Raw genomic sequence first — 27,986 nt, forward strand, 5'->3', positions numbered from 1 at the left:
CCAGTAGCACATGTATGAGAAGCAGAAGTATGGCGGCAGCTGTATAGATTCTGATATGTAATTCTCTGTATCATACTTACTGTACACACATCATCCTTATTACTATTGTGAATATAGAGGTAAGACACTGATGATGGGGGTGTAAGAGTGGATTTTAACCTAGCAGACGATGATGATTGTAGTGTATTATATGTTGTATTGCATGTAAAATACCTTGTTCCACACCTACTCTACTGTAGCAATATACCTTATATAAGGGTGAGTAACACATGTACAGGCTTACCAGCGTATGAGCACATGCTTAAAGGAATGCTACCTTACCAATGCTTCCAGGAGTAACGTTAGGAGACATTATTATAAAGCCTTCATTAAAAGATATTTTATTATACACACACATTTACAATTAAGTGTCCCAGACAGTCGTCTTCTAATGTTTACAATATTAATATTGTTACAGAAAATTTCACATTTCCACAATGTGTTTTATTTCCAGCAGATGGACACACAAGCAGGAATATCTCAGAAGGACATCTAATGTTATCCCCGGATTGTGAAATAAAAGATAATGACAGCAGACAGGATTCTCCAGGAGATAACCCCATTACCCCAATTATACATCCAGCTCTATCAGCTAATCCCTCTGATCCTGGGAAATGTTCTCCTGATCACTCTGATATTGGTGCATCTGTTACAGCTCTGAGAGTAGATACAGTGTTTCCCTGTTCTATAGATGCCAAATGTTTTACACAGAACACAAAGCTTATTACCCATCAGCCAGCTAAGGCAGGTGAGAAGCCATTTCCATGTTCTGAGTGTGAAAAATGTTTTACATACAAATCAGCTCTTGTTACACATCTGAGAAGACACACAGGTGAGAAGCCATTTTCGTGCTCTGAGTGCGGGAAATGTTTTACCCGGAAATCACAACTTGTTACACATCAGAGAAGTCACACAGGTGAGAATCTATTTCCATGTTCTGAGTGTGGGAAATGTTTTGTATGGAAATCACAACTTGTTATACATCAGCGAAGTCACACAGGTGAGAAGCCATTTCTATGTCCTGAGTGTGGGAAATGTTTTGCACAGAAATCAGATCTTGTTAGTCATAACCGAAGTCACACAGGTGAGAAGCCAATTTCTTGCTCTGAGTGTGGGAAATGTTTTACCCGGCAATCACAACTTGTTAGACATCAGCGAAGTCACACAGGTGAGAGGCCATTTCCATGTCCTGAGTGTGGGAAATGTTTTGCACGGAAATCACAACTTGTTATACATCAGAGAAGTCACACAGGTGAGAAGCCATTTCCATGTTCTGAGTGTTGGAAATGTTTTGCACACAAATCAGATCTTGTTTTTCATCAGAGAAATCACACAGGTGAGAAGCCATTTTCTTGCTCTGAGTGCGCAAAATGTTATACTCAGAAATCACAACTTGTTAGACATCAGAGAAGTCACACAGGTGAGAATCCAATTACTTGCTCTGAGTGTGGGAAATGTTTTACACGGAAATCACAACTTGTTAAACATCAGCGAAGTCACACAGATGAGAAGCCATTTCCATGTTCTGAGTGTGGGAAATGTTTTGCACATAAATCATATCTTATTAAACATCAGAGAAGTCACACAGGTGAGAAGCCATTTTCTTGCTCTGAGTGTGGGAAATGTTTTACACAAAAATCACATCTTGTTAGACATCAGCGAAGTCACACAGGTGAGAATCCATTTCCATGCTTTGAGTGTGGGAAAGGTTTTGCAGACAAATCAGCTCTTGTTATACATCACAGAAATCACACAGGTGAGAAGCCATTTCCATGTGCTGAGTGTGGGAAATGTTTTGCACAGAAATCAGATCTTGTTAGTCATAACCGAAGTCACACAGGTGAGAAGCCAATTTCTTGCTCTGAGTGTGGGAAATGTTTTACCCGGCAATCACAACTTGTTAGACATCAGCGAAGTCACACAGGTGAGAGGCCATTTCCATGTCCTGAGTGTGGGAAATGTTTTGCACGGAAATCACAACTTGTTATACATCAGAGAAGTCACACAGGTGAGAAGCCATTTCCATGTTCTGAGTGTTGGAAATGTTTTGCACACAAATCAGATCTTGTTTTTCATCAGAGAAATCACACAGGTGAGAAGCCATTTTCTTGCTCTGAGTGCGCAAAATGTTATACTCAGAAATCACAACTTGTTAGACATCAGAGAAGTCACACAGGTGAGAATCCAATTACTTGCTCTGAGTGTGGGAAATGTTTTACACGGAAATCACAACTTGTTAAACATCAGCGAAGTCACACAGATGAGAAGCCATTTCCATGTTCTGAGTGTGGGAAATGTTTTGCACATAAATCATATCTTATTAAACATCAGAGACGTCACACAGGTGAGAAGCCATTTTCTTGCTCTGAGTGTGGGAAATGTTTTACACAAAAATCACATCTTGTTAGACATCAGCGAAGTCACACAGGTGAGAATCCATTTCCATGCTTTGAGTGTGGGAAAGGTTTTGCAGACAAATCAGCTCTTGTTATACATCACAGAAATCACACAGGTGAGAAGCCATTTCCATGTGCTGAGTGTGGGAAATGTTTTGCACAGAAATCAGATCTTGTTAGTCATAACCGAAGTCACACAGGTGAGAAGCCAATTTCTTGCTCTGAGTGTGGGAAATGTTTTACCCGGCAATCACAACTTGTTAGACATCAGCGAAGTCACACAGGTGAGAGGCCATTTCCATGTCCTGAGTGTGGGAAATGTTTTGCACGGAAATCACAACTTGTTATACATCAGAGAAGTCACACAGGTGAGAAGCCATTTCCATGCTTTGAGTGTGGGAAAGGTTTTGCAGACAAATCAGCTCTTGTTATACATCACAGAAATCACACAGGTGAGAAGCCATTTCCATGTCCTGAGTGTGGGAAATGTTTTGCACGGAAATCACAACTTGTTATACATCAGAGAAGTCACAGGTGAGAAGCCATTTTAATCTTCTGGAGTATACTTATCATTGCCATGCGATGTTCTTCAAGGTTCTTATCCTACCTCCTGTGCTTTTTTCAATATACATGCTACCACTGGGTATAATAATCAGATGTCATGCCATCATCTACCACTGCTATGCAGATCTGTCTTTTGCTCCGCGTACTGAAAACCCAGTACCAATCCTAAATGTCTAGCTGAGCTCCAGGTGTGGGTGATGCCAGTTGGCTGTGACTCAGTCCTGGTGAAACAGGTTCTTATGGTAGAAGCTCACTATCAAAGGGCAGGGATACAGGTCAGCTTCGTAAACCAGACTTACGCTTGGGGGTTCAGAGTTACAAAATGCTGATCCTGTGCGGAATATTGGTGTCCTGGATGGTGGAGTGACACTTAGACATCAGGTATCAGCCACAATCAGATCCTCATCTGAGGAACATAGCCAGACTCCAGCATTTATTTCCCTCAGAAGATCTACCTACAGTCATACATGTACTTGTATTATCACGCATAGACTACTGCAATGTCCTCTACCTGGGTCACCTAGCAAAAGAATCGCACCGGTTGTAGCTTGTACAGAATGCAGCAGCCAGACTGTTACCTAACCAGCCCGTTCCTGCCACATAACACCCATTCTCTGCTCCCTTCACCGGCTGCCTGTAAGATGGTGACTCTGGGCCTAATTCAGGTTGGATCGCAGTGTGTGATCCAAACGGAATTATTCAGTAAAAGTTGCGGGCGCATCCACCCGCGTTTTCTGTGGATGGGCCACAGAAAATGCGATTGCCTGTCAGGCAGAGGCAGTCACTGGGGTGGCGGGGAATGCTCTGTTTCCAGGGAGGAGACGGATCAGTGTGGGGGCAGTGTGGCACGAACGGAGGGCAGAGGAGGACAAATGGGCATGATCACGGTGGCTTTGTGACATCAGATGCAGCCGCCGTGATTGAGGAGAATGCGGCGGGCCTCCTGCGGCAGCATGAGGCTTCACTAATTTCTACGATGAAGCAGAAATTGTGAGGCAATTGCAATTTCTGCTTCATCAAGGGGGGAGGCGGTGGTCAGCATGTTGGGTGGCCTTGCCCTGCGATGGGCGGCCCCTAGCGCTCAAGGAAAAGTATTGCAAATTTGACTAATTAGCAGCATCTGCAATCCTTACTGAATTAGGCCCTCTATTAAATAATTTACTGACTCCCAGCCTTGCATGACCATGGTACCAGAAGCAGCTTCTGCCTCCGTACTGCTCTGGTTTCTTCCATCTGTTGATGAAGGACTGTTAGCAGTACCATAGATTCCCAAGCAGTGCTTAGATGTCAGGGGAGACGGTGGGTGGCAGTAGTGCAGTAGCGGGGGCTACTGGAAGCAGTGTGTAAGTGGGTAATGTTCCCAAGCAGCGCTGAGGAGGGAGACAGGGCAGGGGGCAGTAGTGGGAGCTGCTGGACACATTGTCTATGTGGGTAAACATCACCAAGCAGGGCTGAGGTGTCAAAGCGGAAAGACAGGGCAGGTGGTAGTAGTGGGGGGAGACACGGGGTGGATAGCAGTAGTGGGGGGAGACGGGTAGCAGTGGTGGGGGAGACAGGGTAGGTGGGGAAACAAGGTGGGTAGCAGTAGTGGGGAGACAGGACGGTGGCAGTAGTGGGTGGGAGACAGTGCGAGTGGCCGCAGTGTAGTACCAGGGGCTGCTGGAGACAGTAAAGAGGTGTATGTGTTCCGCACAGAATCAGTTGATAGACTTAATGATTATTATTCTTTCTAATTAATCCCTTGTATGTGTTACTGTTATTTGCTGTGTCAGCCTTTATGTGTGTTCTGTGTAATAATCCTGAAAGTAGTGCTGCTACCGATCTCATCATTTCTAGTGTAAAGAGACAGGGTGGGTGGCAGTACTGGAAGAATACAGCTGGGGGCAGTAGGGGGAGACAGGGTGGTGGCAATAGTGGGGGACAGGGTGGGAGGCAGTAGTGGGGGGAGGCAGGGTGGGTGGCAGTAGTGGGGGAGACAGGATGGGTGGCAGTAGTGGGGGGAGACAGGGTGGGTGGCAGTAGTGGAAGGAGACAGGGCGGTGGCAGTAGTGGGGGAAAGAGGTTGGGGGGACAGGGTGGGAGGCAGTAGTGGGCGGAGACAGGGCGGGTGGCAGTAGTGGGGGGAGACTGGGCAGATGGCCGCAGTGCAGTACCAGGGGATGCTGGAGGCAGTAAAGAGGTGTATGGGTCCCGCACAGAACCAGTTGATAATTAGACTTAATGATGATTATGCTTCCTTATTTCTAATTAATCCCTTGTATGTGTTACTGTTATTTGCTGTGTCAGCCTTTATGTATGTTCTGTGTAATAATCCTGAAAGTAGTGGTGCTACCGATCTCATATCATTTGTAGTAACTTGGAAAAGATGAGATATGAGGTGCACTCTGGAAGCTTATAGGGGGTTAATCAGAGATGATCGCAGATGTGACATCACACAGCCCCTGGAAAATGATCCTGCCCCGCCCGCATTCACCCCTCAGGGATGCGACCGCAATGTGTGTGTCTGCGCAGCTGCTACGCATGTATATTTTGCCACCACCAGCAAACTGCTGTGGGCCGCTATAGCGGCTGGGTCTGAATGACCCCCATAGGCTGTTGTGCAGAGTAAAGTATTTTTTAAGTTTAAAATATAGACAAAAATATTGGTATTAAAGATATGAAAAAAAGTTGTTTAAAAACAAAAGATTTCCGGTGTAATTTTGGCTATGTCCAATTTTGACAGCTCATTTGAATAGTGGGATGATATTACGGGGGGGAGGGAGAGTCTCTGTGTAATTAATTTTATAATTTGTTGGTTTTAAATAAATTATGTCTATTCAACTGTTCTGTTTTTTACTTTGTGATAAACTGTTTTTAAAGTAAACCGATGGACAATAAGTCATTTGCGCAGTTTCCTCAATGTTACGCTATGTGTAGCGCCACTTAGCGTACCTTTTGAGCATTGTGATGCACTCGTAATACCTTGGTGACTATATATGGCTACAGCAATATAACACACTTAGACCTTAGTAGAGTGTCGGAAGTGTCCCTGACGCTTCACCAGATTAACAAAATAACTTAGTCGAGACAGATGGGTGAGTTTGGATTAAAGGTCCAACCCAATAACCATATATATTAGTCCCTAGCGGACACAAAGGGATAACAATGCACTGTAGCAACACAATACAATTCAAAGATACAGTAATACGTGCAATAATATACAACAGACGGGAAATAAATGCAAGTACAATTAGCAATACCAATACAATAGGATCAGTTACCTTCATACATACGCTGCGCCACCGGATTCCAGGCCTCAGTCGTCTTACAAGATGACCTCTGAGAAAGGTGACTGAAACCTGGGCCAGGTGCGTCCTTTTATACAATGTTCCAATAACAGTACAATGGGGAATGTAAGATCTTCCATTGGTTCAGGGGCGGGACATATTCAGTACACTGTGGGTCATTAGTCAGCTGGAACACTGAGCGACACCTAATCTTGTGATGTGATTACAGGTTACTTCTGGGCTCCCACCTAAAGACCAGTTCAAACCGACCACAGTATCATACAGTAATATACATGAATCCGGTATTGCTAATAACTTGTTGCCGCAATATGTGACAATATCCTCGCAACCACCGAATTATTACTTATGTGACCCTGAACAATTTGATCCCACACACGGTGTCCTTGATATTCAATGGAACAATACCTATATATATATATATATATATATATATATTTCTCTGACGTCCTAAGTGGATGCTGGGGACTCCGTAAGGACCATGGGGATTAGCGGCTCCGCAGGAGACAGGGCACAAAAATAAAAGCTTTATGACTAGGTGGTGTGCACTGGCTCCTCCCCCTATGACCCTCCTCCAAGCCTCAGTTAGGTTTTTGTGCCCGGCCGAGAAGGGTGCAATCTAGGTAGCTCTCCTGAGCTGCTTAGGATAAAAGTATAGACTTAGTTTTTTTATTTTCAGTGAGTCCTGCTGGCAACAGGCTCACTGCAGCGAGGGACTAAGGGGAGAAGAAGCGAACTCACCTGCGTGCAGAGTGGATTGGGCTTCTTGGCTACTGGACATTAGCTCCAGAGGGACGATCACAGGCCCAGCCATGGATGGGTCCCGGAGCCGCGCCGCCGGCCCCCTTACAGATGCTGAAGAAAGAAAAGGTCCAGAAATCGGCGGCAGAAGACGTCCATGTCTTCCTAAAGGTAGCGCACAGCACTGCAGCTGTGCGCCATTGCTCTCAGCACACTTCACACCGCGGTCACTGAGGGTGCAGGGCGCTGGGGGGGGGCGTATGTAAAAAGCTCCCTGGAAAGAAGAACAGGCGCTTCTTATAAAGTTGTTGCACCAAGCAGCTGCCACAGAAACAGGAGTGTCAGTCCCGTGTAGGTTACAGAAAAGATTGTGGGTAGGCAGCGCTAATAATAAAGTGATCGGATTGATATAATACTTTAACAATTTATTTTTAGTAAAAACATATATAAGAAACAATTAATCTCATTATTAAAAATTATGAATAAAATTAATACATGAAGCACATCACATTCAGTTCGTCCTATTGCTGTTTAGGATCACTCGGTGTCTGTTCCTTTAAAATGCCCAGAAATGTCCACAGTTGTTAAGAGGTTTGGTTAGCTTAGCACAGTTCGGTTTGTTTGTATAGTTACCGGTCACCGCCTTAGAGGTGGAAAGGCTTCCATGAGTAGCAGTCCATATTAGATGGAGATTATCCTCATTAATAGTGGTGAGTGCTAGAGTTGTCCTCTCTGATGCCGCACGGCAGAGTGGTAGTGGATCCAAGGCTGGTTCAGACACGTATCGGAGATTGTTGGAACTGAAGTGGTGTAAAGCAGGGGGGACCTGACGCGTTTCGCTGCACCCCAATATGTTCAGCAGGGGGGGCGCCCTGAGCAGCAATGAAAACACTTATATTGGCAAAAAAAATACATCACATATAGCCCCTGGGGCTATATGGATGTATTTAACCCCTGCCAGGTTTCCTATAAAAAGCGGGAGAACGGCCGCCGAGAAGGGGGCGGAGCCTATCTCCTCAGCAAACAAGCGCCATTTTCCCTCACAGCTCCGGTGGTAGGAAGGCTCCCAGACTCTCCCCTGCACTACAGAAACAGGGTAAAAAAGAGAGGGGGGGCACTAATTTGGCTTGATATTGCAGCTATAAGGGATAGACACTTAATTACAAGGTTGTCCCTATACATATATAGCGTTTTTGGTGTGTGCTGGCAAACTCTCCCTCTGTCTCCCCAAAGGGCTAGTGGGGTCCTGTCCTCTATCAGAGCATTCCCTGTGTGTGTGCTGTGTGTCGGTACGCGTGTGTCGACATGTATGAGGAGGAAAATGGTGTGGAGGCGGAGCAATTGCCTGTATTAGTGATGTCACCCCCTAGGGAGTCGACACCTGATTGGATGGTCTTATTTAAGGAATTACGTGATACTGTCGGCACGTTACAAAAAACTGTTGACGACATGAGACAGCCGGCAAATCAATTAGTGCCTGTCCAGGCGTCTCAAACACCGTCAGGGGCTCTAAAGCGCCCATTACCTCAGTCGGTCGACACAAACACGGACACTGACTCCAGTGTCGACGGTGAAGAAACAAACGTATTTTCCAGTAGGGCCACACGTTCCATGATCACGGCAATGAAGGAGGCTTTGAATATTTCTGATACTACAAGTACCACAAAAAAGGGTATTATGTGGGGTGTGAAAAAACTACCCGTAGTTTTTCCTGAATCAGAAGAATTAAATGAAGTGTGTGATGATGCGTGGGTTTCCCCCGATAAAAAATTGCTGATATCTAAGAAATTATTGGCATTATACCCTTTCCCGCCAGAAGTTAGGGCGCGTTGGGAAACACCCCCTAGGTTGGATAAGGCGCTCACACGCTTATCAAAACAAGTGGCGTTACCATCTCCTGAGACGGCCGCCCTCAAGGAGCCAGCTGATAGGAAGCTGGAGAATGTCCTAAAGAGTATATACACACATACTGGTGTTATGCTGCGACCAGCGATTGCCTCAGCCTGGATGTGCAGCGCTGGGGTGGCTTGGTCGGATTCCCTGACTGAAAATATTGATACCCTGGACAGGGACAGTATTTTATTGACTATAGAGCGTTTAAAAGATGCGTTTCTATATATGCGTGATGCACAGAGGGACATTTGCACCCTGGCATCAAGAGTAAGTGCGATGTCCATTTCTGCCAGAAGATGTTTATGGACACGACAATGGTCAGGCGATGCGGATTCCAAGCGGCATATGGAAGTATTGCCGTATAAAGGGGAGGAGTTACTTGGGGTCGGTCTTTCGGACCTGGTGGCCACAGCAACAGCGGGAAAATCCACCTTTTTACCCCAACTCACCTCTCAGCAGAAAAAGACACCGTCTTTTCAGCCTCAGTCCTTTCGTCCCCATAAGGGCAAGCGGGCAAAAGGCCAGTCATATCTGCCCCGGGGTAGAGGAAAGGGAAAAAGACTGCAGCAGACAGCCTCTTCCCAGGAACAGAAGCCCTCCACAGCTTCTGCCAAGTCCTCAGCATGACGCTGGGGCCTTACAAGCGGACTCAGGTGCGGTGGGGGGTCGTCTCAAGATTTTCAGTGTGCAGTGGGCTCACTCGCAAGTGGACCCCTGGATCCTACAGGTAGTATCCCAGGGGTACAAATTGAAATTCGAGACGTCTCCCCCTCGCAGGTTCCTGAAGTCTGCTTTACCAACGTCTCCCTCCGACAGGGAGACAGTATTGGAAGCAATTCACAAGCTGTATTCCCAGCAGGTGATAATCAAAGTACCCCTCCTACAACAGGGAAAGGGGTATTATTCCACACTGTTTGTGGTACCGAAGCCAGACGGCTCGGTGAGACCTATTCTAAATCTGAAATCTTTGAACACTTACATACAAAGGTTCAAATTCAAGATGAAGTCACTCAGAGCAGTGATAGCGAACCTGGAAGATGGGGACTATATGGTGTCCCTGGACATCAAGGATGCTTACCTTCACGTCCCAATTTGCCCTTCTCATCAAGGGTTCCTCAGGTTCGTAGTACAGAACTGTCATTATCAGTTTCAGACGCTGCCGTTTGGATTGTCCACGGCACCCCGGGTCTTTACCAAGGTAATGGCCGAAATGATGATTCTTCTTCGAAGAAAAGGCGTCTTAATTATCCCTTACTTGGACGATCTCCTGATAAGGGCAAAGTCCAGGGAACAGTTGGAGGTCGGAGTAGCACTATCTCGGGTACTGCTACAACAGCACGGGTGGATTCTAAATATTCCAAAATCGCAGCTGATCCCGATGACACGTCTGCTGTTCCTAGGGATGATTCTGGACACAGTCCAGAAAAAGGTGTTTCTCCCGGAGGAGAAAGCCAGGGAGTTATCCGAGCTAGTCAGGAACCTCCTAAAACCAGGAAAAGTGTCAGTGCATCATTGCACAAGGGTCCTGGGAAAAATGGTGGTTTCTTACGAAGCGATTCCATTTGGCAGATTTCACGCAAGAACTTTTCAGTGGGATCTGCTGGACAAATGGTTCGGATCGCATCTTCAGATGCATCAGCGGATAACCCTGTCTCCAAGGACAAGGGTGTCTCTTCTGTGGTAGCTACAGAGTGCTCATCTACTAGAGGGGCGCAGATTCGGCATTCAGGATTGGATCCTGGTGACCACGGATGCCAGCCTGCGAGGCTGGGGAGCAGTCACACTGGGAAAATTTCCAGGGAACGTGGTCAAGTCTGGAGACTTCCCTTCACATAAATATACTGGAGCTAAGGGCAATTTACAATGCTCTATGCCTAGCAAGACCTCTGCTTCAAGGTCAGCCGGTGCTGATCCAGTCAGACAACATCACGGCAGTCGCCCACGTAAACAGACAGGGCGGCACAAGAAGCAGGAGGGCAATGGCAGAAGCTGCAAGGATTCTCAGCTGGGCGGAAAATCATGTGATAGCACTGTCAGCAGTGTTCATTCTGGGAGTGGACAACTGGAAGCAGATTTTCTCAGCAGGCACGATCTCCACCCGGGAGAGTGGGGACTTCACCCAGAAGTCTTCCACATGATTGTGACCCGTTGGGAAAGACCAAAGGTGGACATGATGGCGTCCCGCCTCAACAAAAAACTGGACAGGTATTGCGCCAGGTCAAGGGACCCTCAGGCAATAGCTGTGGATGCTCTGGTAACACCGTGGGTGTACCGGTCAGTGTATGTGTTCCCTCCTCTTCCTCTCATACCCAAGGTACTGAGAATTATAAGACGGAGAGGAGTAAGAACTATACTCGTGGCTCCGGATTGGCCAAGGAGGACTTGGTACCCGGAACTTCAAGAAATGCTCACAGAGGACCCATGGCCTCTGCCGCTAAGAGGGGACTTGCTTCAGCAGGGACTTACCGCGGCTGCGTTTGACGGCATGGCGGTTGAACGCCGGATCCTAAGGGAAAAAGGCATTCCGGAAGAAGTCATACCTACCCTGGTCAAAGCTAGGAAGGAGGTGACCGCACAACATTATCACCGCATTTGGCGAAAATATGTGGCGTGGTGTGAGGCCAGGAAGGCCCCCACGGAGGAATTTCAACTGGGTCGATTCCTGCATTTCCTGCAAACAGGAGTGTCTATGGGCCTCAAATTGGGGTCCATTAAGGTTAAAATTTTGGCCCTGTCGATTTTCTTCCAGAAAGAATTGGCTTCAGTTCCTGAAGTCCAGACATTTGTCAGGGGAGTACTGCATATACAGCCTCCTTTTGTGCCTCCAGTGGCACCGTGGGATCTCAACGTAGTTCTGGGATTCCTCAAATCACATTGGTTTGAACCGCTCAAATCGGTAGATTTGAAATATCTCACATGGAAAGTGACCATGCTATTGGCCCTGGCCTCGGCCAGGCGAGTGTCAGAATTGGCGGCTTTGTCTTACAAAAGCCCATATCTGATTTTCCATTCGGACAGGGCAGAACTGCGGACTCGTCCCCAGTTTCTCCCGAACCAACCTATTGTGGTGCCTGCGGCTACTAGGGACTTGGAGGACTCCAAGTTACTGGACGTTGTCAGGGCCCTGAAAATATATGTTTCCAGGACGGCTGGAGTCAGGAAAACTGACTCGCTGTTTATCCTGTATGCACCCAACAAGCTGGGTGCTCCTGCCTCTAAGCAGACGATTGCGCGTTGGATTTGTAGTACAATTCAGCTTGCACATTCTGTGGCAGGCCTGCCACAGCCAAAATCTGTGAATGCCCATTCCACTAGGAAGGTGGGCTCATCTTGGGCGGCTGCCCGAGGGGTCTCGGCTTTGCAACTTTGCCGAGCAGCTACTTGGTCAGGGGCAAACACGTTTGCAAAATTCTACAAATTTGATACCCTGGCTGAGGAGGACCTGGAGTTCTCTCATTCGGTGCTGCAGAGTCATCCGCACTCTCCCGCCCGTTTGGGAGCTTTGGTATAATCCCCATGGTCCTTACGGAGTCCCCAGCATCCACTTAGGACGTCAGAGAAAATGAGAATTTACTTACCGATAATTCTATTTCTCGTAGTCCGTAGTGGATGCTGGGCGCCCATCCCAAGTGCGGATTGTCTGCAATACTTGTACATAGTTATTGTTACAAAAATCGTGTTGTTATTGTTGTGAGCCATCTCTTCAGAGGCTCCTCTGTTATCATGCTGTTAACTGGGTTCAGTTCACAAGTTGTACAGTGTGATTGGTGTGGCTGGTATGAGTCTTACCCGGGATTCAAAATGCTTCCTTATTGTGTACGCTCGTCCGGGCACAGTATCCTAACTGAGGCTTGGAGGAGGGTCATACGGGGAGGAGTCAGTGCACACCACCTAGTCATAAAGCTTTTATTTTTGTGCCCTGTCTCCTGCGGAGCCGCTAATCCACATGGTCCTTACGGAGTCCCCAGCATCCACTACGGACTACGAGAAATAGAATTATCGGTAAGTAAATTCTTATTATATATCATACACACACAGTTAACCAGTTGTGTAAAGGCTATGTATAACTCATTGTGTAGGGGACAGGTCAGTGCGGTGTAAACCATAAAGCCAGAATACATAATACATATGACATATCACTCTTAATACAAGTATCAATATCTGGTCTGTATATTATTGAATATAAATACACAGGATTCTGGTGTGCATGAATGTGTGTTAAGCACACGATCAAGAATCTGCGTATCTTTAGCTATTGTTTCGTATCTGGCTTCTTGTTTGTTAGAGCAACACGGGACCAAGACGCAATTGTTCGCGTTAGCAATTGGGGCAAACAACGGTATTTACACATTCACTCAGTCCAAGGTCTATCTTCCATGGAAACAATGGCTGTTTGGACAGAGCAATCTGATACTGTATGTTACACGCTATAGGAATTTGTATTTCTGGCTGTAATACATTTTAGTGTATGTAAGAAATATTAGCTATTTTGGTACAGTATATTTATTAACAAATGCATCTTCTACCGTAATGCGCACAGTAACTTGTCGTTACGGTCATTCGCACCCCCTACCGTATTAGCCATTAGCATGCGTATTTGACGCATGCATCGTAGACTCATCCATTGGTAAATTCCATAGTGTATTCTAAATATCAAAATGTGCAATTTGACTTTGACAACTTGTAGGTGAATTAGGGTTGTTGTTTAAAAAACAAAAAAACTTACCTGACTCTTACCTGGAAATGTCCATGTATGAAGGTATGGAAGATACCTGCTTCAGTTCCTTCTACTTACATTTGGGAGGTCCGGTTGTTTTGGGGGCATTAGCAGCAAATAGTAAATGATACATTGTCTCGCTGACCCTCTGATTTTTTCAAAAATATGTTACACAAAATTACATTTGCATTAACAACCATTAATTAAACAAGAAAAACACAACGCAAGTAAAAAAAAACCCACAAAAAAAAAACTTTATATATAAAAAATAGAAGAAAATCACCAATTCTGGTCTGGACTCATTGACTCTATCAGGAGAACAAGTGTCTTTATAGCAAGGACTATGCCACCAGTAACCAGTAGAGGAACCAGGCGTATCCCACAGAATATCAGCGCTGCCACCATACATTGGGGAGAGAATATAAAGTGCAGATTTCTGAACAGTGCTTTTAGAAGGAACACAAGAAGTGCATAGATCACAATGATCAGAAGTCCGGGACAATGAGGTCAAGAAACCAACGCTGTGGTACTAATGACCTCAATACAGATCACTTGGAGCAAGAGACTAGGGTAAGGGCAACAACAATTTTTCAAACCGCTAAAAAAAAAGTTGAAAAAAAAAATTAATTATAAATGTAAAAAAAAAGAGGATCGTCCAGTACAGAGGACTGTGGGGGTCATTCCGAGTTGTTCGCTCGCTAGCAGTTTTAAGCAGCCGTGCAAACGCTAAGCCGCCTCCCACTGGAAGTGTATTTTAGATTAGCAGAAGTGCGAACGAAAGGATCGCAGAGCGGCTGCAAAATAATTTTGTGCAGTTTCAGAGTAGCTCCAGATCTTCTCAGCGCTTGTGATCACTTCAGACTGTTCAGTTCCTGATTTGACATCACAAACACGCCCTGCGTTCGGCCAGCCACGCCTGCGTTTTTCCTGGCACGCCTGCATTTTTTTGAACACTCCATGAAAACGGTCAGTTGACACCCAGAAACACCCACTTAATGTCAATCACTATGTTAATGCCTAATTATTTTAAAGGAATTGGGGAGTCTCCATTGTGATAATATTCAGCATATAGAATTTATTATCAAAGAAGAGGCCACGCCTATATTTTTCTGCGCAGAGAGACGTGACTCTAAACAGACTTCAATGATGTCCGTCCCTTCAGGGGATTTCAGGCTTACATATATAGTACATAATTATACAATAATTCATAATTGATCAATCAATGGGGCGTGTATTCAGATAACATCGGGATTATAGATTGGTTGTTGGTCACCAACAGGAAATCTCAAATATGGTCAGCTGGGCTAGATGTAATGGCTGATCTTCTGAAGATGGCAGACTGGTTCCATGAGTCTTCAATAGAGTCGCTCAATAAGCTTCGTCTGCAAAGAGGTTATTCCTGTTCCTATGTCATGGTGCTCTTTTCAGAGCTGAAGGTTCATCTGATATTTATTTATCAAACCCCATAAAATGTCATTAAGTTCTGGTTATCTAAATACAAGGGTCTCTATTTAGACACGTACAGTCTTAGTCACAAGCTAGGACAAAGGATGACAGAAAACTCCACTGTAAGAAAGACTGAGCATTATGGGAATTAAAGTGCCAATTACAGATATATAACTATAAGTCTGAAAGCACAATTTCTGAGGCAATACAGATGTATATTTTATTTTTCCTCCCATCATTCCTGTCTTTTGTTTAATCTCTAAACACAACATATAGTAAATCAAATATTCATTATATTCAAATTAATTTTCAAATGAGTGTGAGATATGAGATAGGAAAAGGAAAACCCGTTCTCTGGATGCAATCGCCGGCACGAGTCCATTGAGTATCGATGCGAAAAGTCTCAACCCTCCAGAAAACTTGGACAGATAAGAGAAATGAAAGAGGTAGCGACAGGATGTGTTCTTTTCTTCTTCAACCTGGCTATAGGTGGAGGCTCCTTCTTACTAAGTGTACATATATGAAGCATGAGCGTGTAAGCACCTATTAGGGTATATTTCTGATAATCTGACTGTGTGTGATAATACTACTGATTCACTGTGTGTGATAATACTACTATATTACTATGTGTGATAATACTACTGATTCACTGTGTGTGGCTACTGCAGTGTAGGTAACGGGAGTCATTACCATAAGCTTGGTTCTTGGCTTTCTCTCCGGCCGTGTGAGTACTTTCCCACATAATCGTCCAAGGACAGGCAGGCATTTGATTGTTACATAACTTATAAAAATTATAAGTATTATTATCATAACATAGTGTAGTATGTGGTAAAGCCATTTTGAAATTCCGGCTCCCATCCATCTAAAGTGTAGTATGTGGTAAAGCCATTTTGAGATTCCGGATCCCATCTATCCGAAGGGGTCCCAATCTGCCGATTGGGCCATATGTTCTTGTATATCCTGCAACAACTTAACCTTCTGTTCAATGGGATTATAATTATCTGAGATTTTAAAACAACACATTCCTTTAAATTGTTCACAACCACTCAATGGCTACTCTATTTTGTATCATACCATCTCTTACTTCTTTAAGTTCTTCATTTATAAGAGCAATAGCCATACTGGTGGCATTTATGGTTTTTGCCAATCCGCAGGCTAATCTGTTTATCACCCTTGTGTTATACAGGCTAAGTCCTGGGACTCCTATGAGTGGAAAGGCTAATGCTGAGTATTGTGCCTTGCTGAGTAGTGACAAGTCTGACTGGCAATCAGGATACAATGACCTTTTTTCTTTACTGTGAGAGTCTAAAGTAGTTATGTTTGCATGAGCTGCTACAAAGGTGAGTCTGCCTAAATAACAAACTCCTGTGTGATTTGCTGGGTAGTAGGAGAATGCAATATCTCCACATACTAAAAATAAGCCCCTGGGTCAATTCTAGGGCTGCTTATTGTTACCAAGGAAGTACACTTTGGGGTAACCCCTAAAGACTCAAACTGTGGCTTACCAACAATATCCCAACAGTTCTTTTCAGCTATACTAGGCTGGATCTCCAGCTTATATCTGGTGGTGTGATACTGCCCGATTTTATTTTCCGGGTTGTTGGTCCCTAATGTTTCCATGTTAATGTCTATAAAGGTGATATTTTCCCTGGTAGCAATTCTATCTTCTGCATTTCTTCTATTGTTATTGGAATACATATAAAGCAGGTCTTACAAGCTTCTCCCACATGTTTGGGTGGTACTACACAGAAAGCATTACTATGGGCGGCAGCTGGGCTCAGTTCTACAAAGGTGTTCCTCTCATATACTCTAGCTTTCTCACTGGGCCCTCATAGGGGCTTTCATCTGTCTTTGTGTTTTTATTCTTATTTTCCCTTTCCTCGGGGAGCCATTCCTGATCATTCCTGATTCCCCCATGGATTGTATGGTGTGTGTCTGAGTGTTGTGTCTGATTCCTCTCCTCACCTTCATAACACCATACTATGCAATCATTCTGGGGGATTCTCCCACAGTGTACACAGATACATCTATACACATTTACCATCTTGTGGCACTCGGTCTGTTCTAGGGGGGCTCTGACTGTGTATGCACCTCCAAAGAGCAATGGGTTATCGTGGCACCAATCTATCCATCTTTGTTCAGGGTTTCGTCCGCAATATTTACAAATACATCTGGCTATCAGGGGTAGCTGTTGACATCTGTTTGGGTACTCTTCTTTTGCCTATTTTCTTTTGTTTCTTGTGTCTAGGGGTGTGATGAGAGGCACATGACTAGGATAGGGATGTATTACTTCCTCAAAGGTCATCAGAAACAGCCCCTTTGGGGAAGCCACCTCATGCACCCCATCAGACTGCCCCTGCCTTGGACCCTCAGTCATCCTAGTTAGTAAGTAGTAAATCAACAATCCCCCCATCCATATTATTACTCCCAGGCTTAGAACCAATACTCCAATTTCGGTAGCCATTCTGAATCTTTTCTGCACCTGGTTGGGGTTTAGCAACACGGATTGTCCCATATCATTTTCAACATACATCTTACCAAACCAGGCCATTTTATCTCTTAGTCTCTGGTTACTGGGGTTCCTCAAAAAGAGCCTGCAAGTTCAATGTTTCTGCAGCTTCTTCCTCTGGTGGGCTTTTCTGGGACTCTTTGCTCTTTCCGTCCTCAGTCACTTTCTTGCAATGCAATGCATGTATCCAAGCCGATTTCTCTGCCACCTTTATAGCCGTGGGCATGGTCAACAGTACTTGGTATGGGCCCTCCCACCTGTCTACAAATGAACCAGAGCGTAAGAAATTTCTAACCATCACAAATTCTCCTGGTTTCACATCATGGCATTTCAAGTCACTTTGATTAGCAGCTTTAGAGAGAATTAGTCCCTTGTGTATCTGTTTGAATTGTTCATGCAAGTCTAGGACATATTTTGTGGTTAGAGCGTGTAGAGTGGAGTGACTTTCTTCTGGGCCTATCATCAGGTTGGGATGTTTTCCGAATAACAACTCATAAGGGGACAGACTGAGAGGTTTGGGAGTCACTCTAATGCTGTGTAGTACGATGGACAGTGCCTCTACCCAGTTTAGGCCTGTCTCTTCTATGACCTTGGAAAGTTTGTTCTTTATGGTATAATTAACTCTTTATAGGAGGCCTGCCGCTTGAGGTCTATAAGGACAATAAAGTTTGGACTCTATACCCATGATCCTACACATCTCTTGGAAAATCTTACTTGTGAAGTGTGTGCCTTGATCGGACTCAATGATCTCTGGAATACCATATCTAGATACAAATTCTTGTACTAGCTTCTTAGCTGTAAAATGTGCTGTGCAGGCTACCGCTGGGTATATATTGCTAACATTTATACCAACTCACAATATGCATATTGTGAGTCGGTATAAATGTTAGCAATGGAGGTATGCCGCACAGGCTAGATATACTGTTAGATTCTAAGTACCAAGCTAAAGTAATGGAGTCTGAGAAAATAATATTTTCTATCCAGATCTACATTGGGTGGTGCACCCTGAGTCAGTATAAAGCTTTGCAGACACAGAGGGAGAAGAAAAAGACTCTTTTGTGGGTGCACTCTTTGTATCATAGGAAAGTCAATAGAAGTAATGAATCATGAAAATATTAAATTAATTCAGTTTTATTACATTCCTAGTAAAATATATCAGTAGTTTGATTGATTATTTAAAGATAACAAAATTAATGATAACAAAATAACAATAAAAATTGGTGATAATTTACAAATCACTACTGTCTGCCATGCTTTGGTAGTTAATTGAGGATTATCCTGCATATCGTAGGTTTACAGATTGATCACAGTACATAATTTAATCAAATTTGATGATCAAAGGGATATATAACACACCCAAGCCTATGCAATAATTTCAAGACATCTGTTCAGTCAGACAATGAGAGCCGCCAAAAGAAGGTGATGAGTGAGTAAAATTAAGAGTAGAAAAATTAGAAAAGTGTGAATCTGCTGTCAGTGTTAAACACTGGACATGGTAATTGTGCTCTACTAAACCGGATCTTCCTCAGGAGTCTCCTACCTGAGTACTGATTCAGCCCGACACTGATTAGCTTCCAAGATGGGATGGATTCGGGCGTTTCCAGTGTGGTATGATAGTAGAGTGGTACATTGATGATTTTTGTCACTCTGGAGTCACTGATGAGAGTTCACGAAAAAATGAAAAAAGGTGGCAACAGAAAAGTAAAGTGGAAAGACAATAAATGGATCTGCTGCCAGCTTTAGAGATGGAGACTGAATCGTTGGTAAGAGTCCAGAAAGATAGAAAAGACATGAAAGAAAGTAATGTTGACATGGGAATCTGAAACTGGTGCTAAAAAAGGTCCTGATATTGGCAAACAAAGAATACTGTAAATAGTACCAGTATGGATGAACACACAAAAGCAACTTGCTGGGTTATCAGGTAATACTGTGGTAAAAATTAAGAAAATAAGGGAGATGCTTAATTAACAATTAGTGGCTATAAGGACTATAGCTGATAAAGAAAGGGCTAAATGAATCACGAGCAGAAAGATGGGGTGTGAATGATCCATATAAACACTCAATGAACTGCTAATGTTGCACAAAAATATTGTATCAATTGGTCCAGAAAACAAAGAAAAGAGATTTTATAGTATAACAAATGTCATTTGAAACTGCAATGAAATATTGTTGCAAAATACTAGAGATAAGCTAGGAGAACATATGTCTAATCAAAATGTGAATATTGTTGCCACAGGTTGATCCTGCGACAGGCTTGCTATATATGTAAATAAGCTCAAGTTTGGATCACTTTCATTAATATAGAAGAGACGTGGTGCCCCGCTGGTAGATAATTACAAAATAATATATAAGTATTGATCTCCCGTAGCGGTGGTCTCTGATGTAAAATGCAGAAAAGTTTTGATTACCAATGAAATAGTGTGCCGCTGCGGAGGCTGGAATCCAGCGCAATGCAGATTCCTGTTTCCCTGGAGAGTATGACCCTGTGGAACGGCTCGGAGGAGTCGGCTGCGGAAGACGGCAGGAAGATCAGTCCGTTTCGGTAGACAGCAGGGCAGACGAGCGGGACAGAAGATGGCTCAGACGAGTAGGCTGCAGGAGGATCAGTCCATGTTGGCAGACAACGACAAAGGACAGAAAAAGGACTGTCTCTTCGTTGGCGCACTTTGAGAGAGAAAATTTTTGTTTATTTAAAATATAACTTTTATTAGTATTTAATGAATAAAAAATTGCCTAGCAATTGAGAAACATATAGGTGAAAAAAATGTATAAATAAATTGTGCACTGGAGAGAATTAAATTATGTGCTTGAAAAGTTTTTAATAAATAAAAGTTGATTCACTGTGCTGTGACAATTGCTTCACTCAATTTTATTCTGAATAAATGTCACTGACTTTGTACGCATTTATTTATTGGTATTAAATGATTAGATTATCAACTTATCTTGGTACTTGTTATGCATTAATATGAATCAAGACAGCATATCTTGCACGTATTATATGTAGGTAAGTAGTCCCAGTATGAAACAGACCTAAGGTAAGTATTGAAGTCAAAAATAATAGGACAAATTTAGTCCCTTATTGTGCATCTAAATGTAATGATGTAAGTTAATTATACTATGAGATGGAATTGTTGGCAGGAAAAAAGTATGTCGTCCATAGTTCCTATTAAAGGAATTCCATTGGCTCAAGACCCTGGTGTAAACCCTGTCAGTTAATCTTCCACATACAATAAGATCATGTCTATTGCATGGGTCTAGATGTAGCATGTATCATGACTCCATTGACAATGATCTTTTAAATAGTATGTAATTACAGGTTGTTATACACCTATTTAATCAGGTCTATTGTGTGCCAAGCCCTTTTGAGATAATTAAATACCAGATAGAAATATTGATATGCTAGGGCTGGTGTTCTGAGTATTCACTGGCAGCTCGCCGCATTCTCACTGCCTCCAATGGTTAATGATGATAATACACGTTATGGGTGGTTAAAAGCTTCCCAGGCTTTATTAATTTGTTACCACACATAACAATAAACCTGCCATGTCCTGCCAAAAATTACATTATGCTTTGGACTGACAATTCTTCATAAATATCATTGAAGAAGCACTAAGGTTTCTCCACTAATAATAATAGTATATATAATGTGGGTGCCTCACGTTAAACTTAGTATGTCTGTTCCATGCGGTGAGACTATCTGACACCTAAAATTGTGCCACAAATGTGCACATCAATCAGAATAGGTGGATGTATACACAGCGCATCACACGGTAATTAGTATCGTTGTACCTGGATGCTAAATTTTGTATGCACCATTAAGTATTACTTCTATATATTGCTTAATGCATATACGTGCAATATGACGGAGATGCTCATTTGTTACTGCCTGCGGCTGTTAATAACCATATACCGCCCGGGGTTAAGTAGTCCCTCCCTTGTGAATTGGGTAAACATTTACAATTACCAATGCGACTCTCAGTTTCAATATTACTGTGAGATGATACTTAATACATGCACATAAAATGTGTTGTAATCATATGCTGCCCGGGAATATTTCCAATGAGTCTCACAATTTAAATATTCTTGCGAGATGATAGTACTCAGTTATTACTGTTTACGGCTATTGTACTCATATGCCGCCTGAGTGTATTTCCAATGAGTCTCAAATTTAAATATTCCAGCGAGACGGTTGGCAGCATTTTGATAGAAACACTCCTTGACTGTTAATTCATTCAATCATAATGTAACTGAGTTTCTAATCTAAAGCATGTCAGTCATTGCTGTCTGCAGCAGTTATAAGCCGCCCAGATTGTGATGGTCCCTATGTGCTCTCTATATTAGCAATTATTATATGATTAAATTCTAGCACACTTGACCATTAAACATTATTAATTCCTGCATGGTAGTACCCTAACAGTGACAGTATTCTATATCATGTATTACTAGTATACGAGCATGTTAGGCACAGTGATCAGTGAGCGGGCTTTGCGGCCCCGCTCTGAAACGCCGGCGTGCACGTTTCGCAAATGCTTTAACGAGGCAAACCAGATTGCCTAATCTGCGATGCTTTTAACAGGGCATCCCTCCTATCACATTAAAACTTCCTGTCATGCGTTTCACGGGGCCGCTGTGCGGACTCCGGTGAGCCGCATGACGTGTGCTGGCTCATCCCCGTGGAACGCATATCTCATTTGGTGATCCCTTTGGGACGTAAGTTTAAATCATGATTGACACTTCAATAAATAGTTTGATAGACACAGTCCTTATTAATATTCCCGGACCGAATTGTTGTTACTAATGCATTGGGACAGTGCTTATGTTTATAGTCCAATGGGCACTAAATTGTGCATCAGAAATTACTAGTAATAACTATTCAGTGATTTATCCTAAGCTTTGTTAGGTGCTACTGGTGAACAGTTGTGAAATGCGTCTTAACATTGTGCGATTTAAAAAAAAATAATAATAATGAAAAATAAATGATAGGCTCCTCAGAGACCTAATCTGGTGAAGAAAATTAATTAAATTGAAATAGTGAATGTTGTGACTGTAGTGTTAAGTATATTGAATGGAGGGGCTCATTTGGTAGCCATTGGGGAGTGAGAGTGACACGTGTTAAAAAACAATACTGTGATAAATAAAATCACACATAAAGATGAGTAAAAAAACGTGAGAAAAAGGGGGGGGAAAGAGGGGGGGAGGTGTTGATGAAGGGAGGCAACTTAGTAATCATGGTTGCATTAATAATTAAGTTCAATAGTGCTCTATTCTGTATAACTCATTAATAAGTTTACTATTGGTGAAACTCTTCAGATCATCGAATTCTTCATTGATGTATCGAGAACTTGATTGATGGTCTTTGCTCTTATAAGGGGTTACATATTTAGTTTCATATGTCATTATTATCTTGAAGGAATTATATTGGTAGCCAGGCTGTTCAGAAAAGAGAAAGGGTATGTTCCTTCACATTGAGAACTTATTGGAAGAAATTAATTAAAATAAATACAACCTTATTGATACCATCTTAATTGTTTCAAAAGAGAGAGGAATAGAAGGGAATTTGATAATAACAAAAAAGGTAAAATGTCTCAATCCAAAAAATGGATCCCTTCTACATAGTAGGTATGGGGTAATCTAAGATATTATGGATCAAGAGTCGGTAAACCAGTCCTATTGTAATAATAAGTGGTTGTTATTTATTCCCAGTTATCTGTAAATGCAGCAGTAACAGACTAAATTGGATGGAAATAATATGCTATATTTGCCAACTTGATTGATTATACCACCTTGAAGGCTAAGACTAAGGCAATAAGTTAAAGTTCTATGAGGAATCACAAGAAGGGTAAGTAACTGTTACCCTCATTTAGGCCTTTTGGGTGCAAGCTGTCCATTAAAAATATCATTTTGCACTCAAACCTGAGGAGATCTCCATCAATATCACCCCCATCGGATACCTGTCTCAAAATGTTTCATGCCAAAAGCTTGAAGGCCCTTGGCAATACCATTATGATGCTGTAGGAAATGATTGCCAACCGTCTCGCTGGAATATTTAAATTGTGAGACTCATTGGAAATATACCCGGGCAGCATATGAGTACAATAGCCGTAAACAGTAATAACTGAGTACTATCATCTCGCAAGAATATTTAAATTGTGAGACTCATTGGAAATACACTCAGTACAATAGCCGTAAACAGTAATAACTGAGTACTATCATCTCGCTGGAATATTTAAATTGTGAGACTCATTGGAAATACACTCAGGCGGCATATGAGTACAATAGCCGTAAACAGTAATAACTGAGTACTATCATCTCGCAAGAATATTTAAATTGTGAGACTCATTGGAAATACACTCAGTACAATAGCCGTAAACAGTAATAACTGAGTACTATCATCTCGCAAGAATATTTAAATTGTGAGACTCATTGGAAATACACTCAGGCGGCATATGAGTACAATAGCCGTAAACAGTAATAACTGAGTACTATCATCTCGCAAGAATATTTAAATTGTGAGACTCATTGGAAATACACTCAGTACAATAGCCGTAAACAGTAATAACTGAGTACTATCATCTCGCAAGAATATTTAAATTGTGAGACTCATTGGAAATACACTCAGGCGGCATATGAGTACAATAGCCGTAAACAGTAATAACTGAGTACTATCATCTCGCAAGAATATTTAAATTGTGAGACTCATTGGAAATATACCCGGGCAGCATATGATTACAACACATTTTATGTGCATGTATTAAGTATCGTCTCACAGTAATATTGAAACTGAGAGTCGCATTGGTAATTGTAACTGCTTACCCAATTAACAAGGGAGGGACTACTTAACCCCGGGCGGTATATGGTTATTAACAGCCGCAGGCAGTAACAAATGAGCACCTCCGTCATATTGCACGTATATGCATTAAGCAATATATAGAAGTAATACTTAATGGTGCATACAAAATTTAGCATCCAGGTACAACGATACTAATTACCGTGTGATGCGCTGTGTATACATCCACCTATTCTGATTGATGTGCACATTTGTGGCACAATTTTAGGTGTCAGATAGTCTCACCGCATGGAACAGACATACTAAGTTTAACGTGAGGCACCCACATTATATATACTATTATTATTAGTGGAGAAACCTTAGTGCCTCTTCAATGATATTTATGAAGAATTGTCAGTCCAAAGCATAATGTAATTTTTGGCAGGACATGGCAGGTTTATTGTTATGTGTGGTAACAAATTAATAAAGCCTGGGAAGCTTTTAACCACCCATAACGTGTATTATCATCATTAACCATTGGAGGCAGTGTGAATGCGGCGAGCTGCCAGTGAATACTCAGAACACTAGCCCTAGCATATCAATATTTCTATCTGGTATTTAATTATTTCAAAAGGGCTTGGCACACAATAGACCTGATTAAATAGGTGTATAACAACCTGTAATTACATACTATTTAAAAGATCATTGTCAATGGAGTCATGATACATGCTACATCTAGACCCATGCAATAGACATGATCTTATTGTATGTGGAAGATTAACTGACAGGGTTTACACCAGGGTCTTGAGCCAATGGAATTACTTTAATAGGAACTATTGACGACATGCTTTTTTCCTGCCAACAATTCCATCTCATAGTATAATTAACTTACATCATTACATTTAGATGCACAATAAGGGACTAAATTTGTCCTATTATTTTTGACTTCAATACTTACCTTAGGTCTGTTTCATACTGGGACTACTTACCTACATATAATACGTGCAAGATATGCTGTCTTGATTCATATTGATGCATAACAAGTACCAAGATAAGTTGATAATCGAATCATTTAATACCAGTAAATAAATGCGTACAAAGTCAGTGACATTTATTCAGAATAAAATTGAGTGAAGCAATTGTCACAGCACAGTGAATCAGCTTTTATTTATTAAAAATTTTTCAAGCACATAATTTAATTCACTCCAGTGCACAATTTATTTATACATTTTTTTCACCTATGTTTCTCAATTTCTAGGCAATTTTTTATTCATTAGATACTAATAAAAGTTATATTTTAAATAAACAAAAATTTCTCTCTCAAAAGTGCGCCAACGAAGAGACAATCCTTTTTCTGTCCTTTGTCGTTGTCTGCCAACATGGACTGATCCTCCTGCAGCCTACTCGTCTGAGCCATCTTCTGTCCCGCTCATCTGCCCTGCTGTCTACCGAAACGGACTGATCTTCCTGCCGTCTTCCGCAGCCAACCTGTTTGAGTCGTCTTCTGTCCCGCTCGCCTGCCCTGCTGTCTGCCAACATGGACTGATCCTCCTGCCACCTCCTGCAGCCTACTCCTCCGAGCCATCTTCTGTCCTGCTCGTCTGCCCTGCTGTCTGCCGAAACGGACTGATCTTCCTGCCGTCTTCCGCAGCCGACCTGTTTGAGTCGTCTTCTGTCCTGCTCGCCTGCCCTGCTGTCTGCCAACATGGACTGATCCTCCTGCCACCTCCTGCAGCCTACTCGTCTGAGCCATCTTCTGTCCCGCTCGTCTGCCCTGCTGTCTGCCTAAACGGACTGATCTTCCTGCCGTCTTCCGCAGCCGACCTGTTTGAGTCGTCTTCTGTCCCGCTCACCTGCCCTACTGTCTGCCTAAACGGACTGATTCTCTTGCCGTCTTCCGCAGCCGACTCCTCCGAGCCGTTCCACAGGGTCATACTCTCCAGGGAAACAGGAATCTGCATTGCGCTGGATTCCAGCCTCCGCAGCGGCACACTATTTCATTGGTAATCAAAACTTTTCTGCATTTTACATCAGAGACCACCGCTACGGGAGATCAATACTTGTATATTATTTTGTAATTATCTACCAGCGGGGCACCACGTCTCTTTTATATTAATGAAAGTGATCCAAACTTGAGCTTATTTACATATATAGCAAGCCTGTCGCAGGATCAACCTGTGGCAACAATATTCACATTTTGATTAGACATATGTTCTCCTAGCTTATCTCTAGTATTTTGCAACAATATTTCATTGCAGTTTCAAATGACATTTGTTATACTATAAAATCTCTTTTCTTCTTTTCTCTTTGTTTTCTGTACCAATTGATACAATATTTGTGTGCAACATTAGCAGTTCATTGAGTGTTTATATGGAACATTCACACCCCATCTTTCTGCTCGTGATTCATTTAGCCCTTTCTTTATCAGCTATAGTCCTTATAGCCACTAATTGTTAATTAAGCATCTCCCTTATTTTCTTAATTTTTACCACAGTATTACCTGTTAACCCAGCAAGTTGTTTTTGTGTGTTCATCCATACTGTTACTATTTACAGTATTCTTTGTTTGCCAATATCAGGACCTTTTTTAGCACCAGTTTCAGATTCCCATGTCAACATTACTTTCTTTCATGTCTTTTCTATCTTTCTGGACTCTCACCAACGATTCAGTCTCCCATCTCTGTCTAACGCTGACAGCAGATCCATCTATTCTCTTTCCACTTTACTTTTCTGTTGCCACCTTTTTAAATTTTTTCATGAACTCTCATCAGTGACTCCAGAGTGACAAAAATCATCTATGTACCACTCTACTATCATACCACACTGGAAACGCCCGAATCCATCCCATCTTGGAAGCTAATCAGTGGCGGGCTTAATCAGTACTCAGGTAGGAGACTCCTGAGGAAGATCCGGTTTAGTAGGGCACGATTACCATGTCCAGTGTTTAACACTGACAGCAGATTCACACTTTTCTAATTTTTCTACTCTTAATTTTACTCACTCATCACCTTCTTTTGGCGGCTCTCATTGTCTGACCGAACAGATGTCTTGAAATTATTGCATAGGCTCAGGTGTGTTATATATCCCTTTGATCATCAAATTTGATTAAATTATGTACTGTGATCAATCTGTGAACCTACCATATGCAGGATAATCCTCAAGTAACTACCAAAGCATGGCAGACAGTAGTGATTTGTAAATTATCACCAATCTTTATTGTTATTTTTGTTATTAATTTTGTTATCTTTAAATAATCAATCAAACTACTGATATATTTTACTAGGAATTTAATAAAAGTGAATTTATTTAATATTTTCATGATTCATTACTTCTATTGACTTTCCTATGATACAAAGAGTGCACCCACAAAAGAGTCTTTTTCTTCTCCCTCTGTGTCTGCAAAGCTTTATACTGACTCAGGGTGCACCACCAAATATAGATTTGGATAGAAAATATTATTTTCTCAGACTCCATTACTTTAGCTTGGTACTTAGAATCTAACATTATATCTAGCCTGTGCGGTATACCTCCATTGCTAACATTTATACCGACTCACAATATGCATATTGTGAGTCGGTATAAATGTTAGCAATATATACCCAGCGGTAGCCTGCACAGCACATTTTACAGCT

At 42.5% G+C, this 27,986-nt stretch overlaps 1 protein-coding gene and 2 pseudogenes across 1 annotated transcript in view; 2 read left to right on the forward strand and 1 right to left on the reverse strand.

Moving 5' to 3' along the window:
* LOC134984738 (zinc finger protein 585A-like) overlaps positions 1-26,362 on the forward strand; it is a 37,729-nt gene extending 11,367 nt beyond the window's left edge. The window contains exons 2-4 of the mRNA XM_063950239.1: positions 494-2,963; positions 14,914-15,026; positions 25,683-26,362. Of these exons, the coding sequence (XP_063806309.1) occupies positions 494-2,963; positions 14,914-15,026; positions 25,683-26,362 (3,263 nt within the window). The remainder of the gene's footprint in view (positions 1-493; positions 2,964-14,913; positions 15,027-25,682) is intronic.
* LOC134984742 (5S ribosomal RNA) lies at positions 19,093-19,211 on the reverse strand (annotated as a pseudogene).
* A 797-nt stretch (positions 26,363-27,159) lies between the features above and the next one.
* Positions 27,160-27,278, forward strand: LOC134984743 (5S ribosomal RNA; annotated as a pseudogene).
* Positions 27,279-27,986: the final 708 nt, after the last annotated feature.

Source organism: Pseudophryne corroboree (genome assembly GCF_028390025.1).
Source record: "Pseudophryne corroboree isolate aPseCor3 chromosome 3 unlocalized genomic scaffold, aPseCor3.hap2 SUPER_3_unloc_79, whole genome shotgun sequence".
Classification (NCBI taxonomy): Eukaryota; Metazoa; Chordata; class Amphibia; order Anura; family Myobatrachidae; genus Pseudophryne; species Pseudophryne corroboree.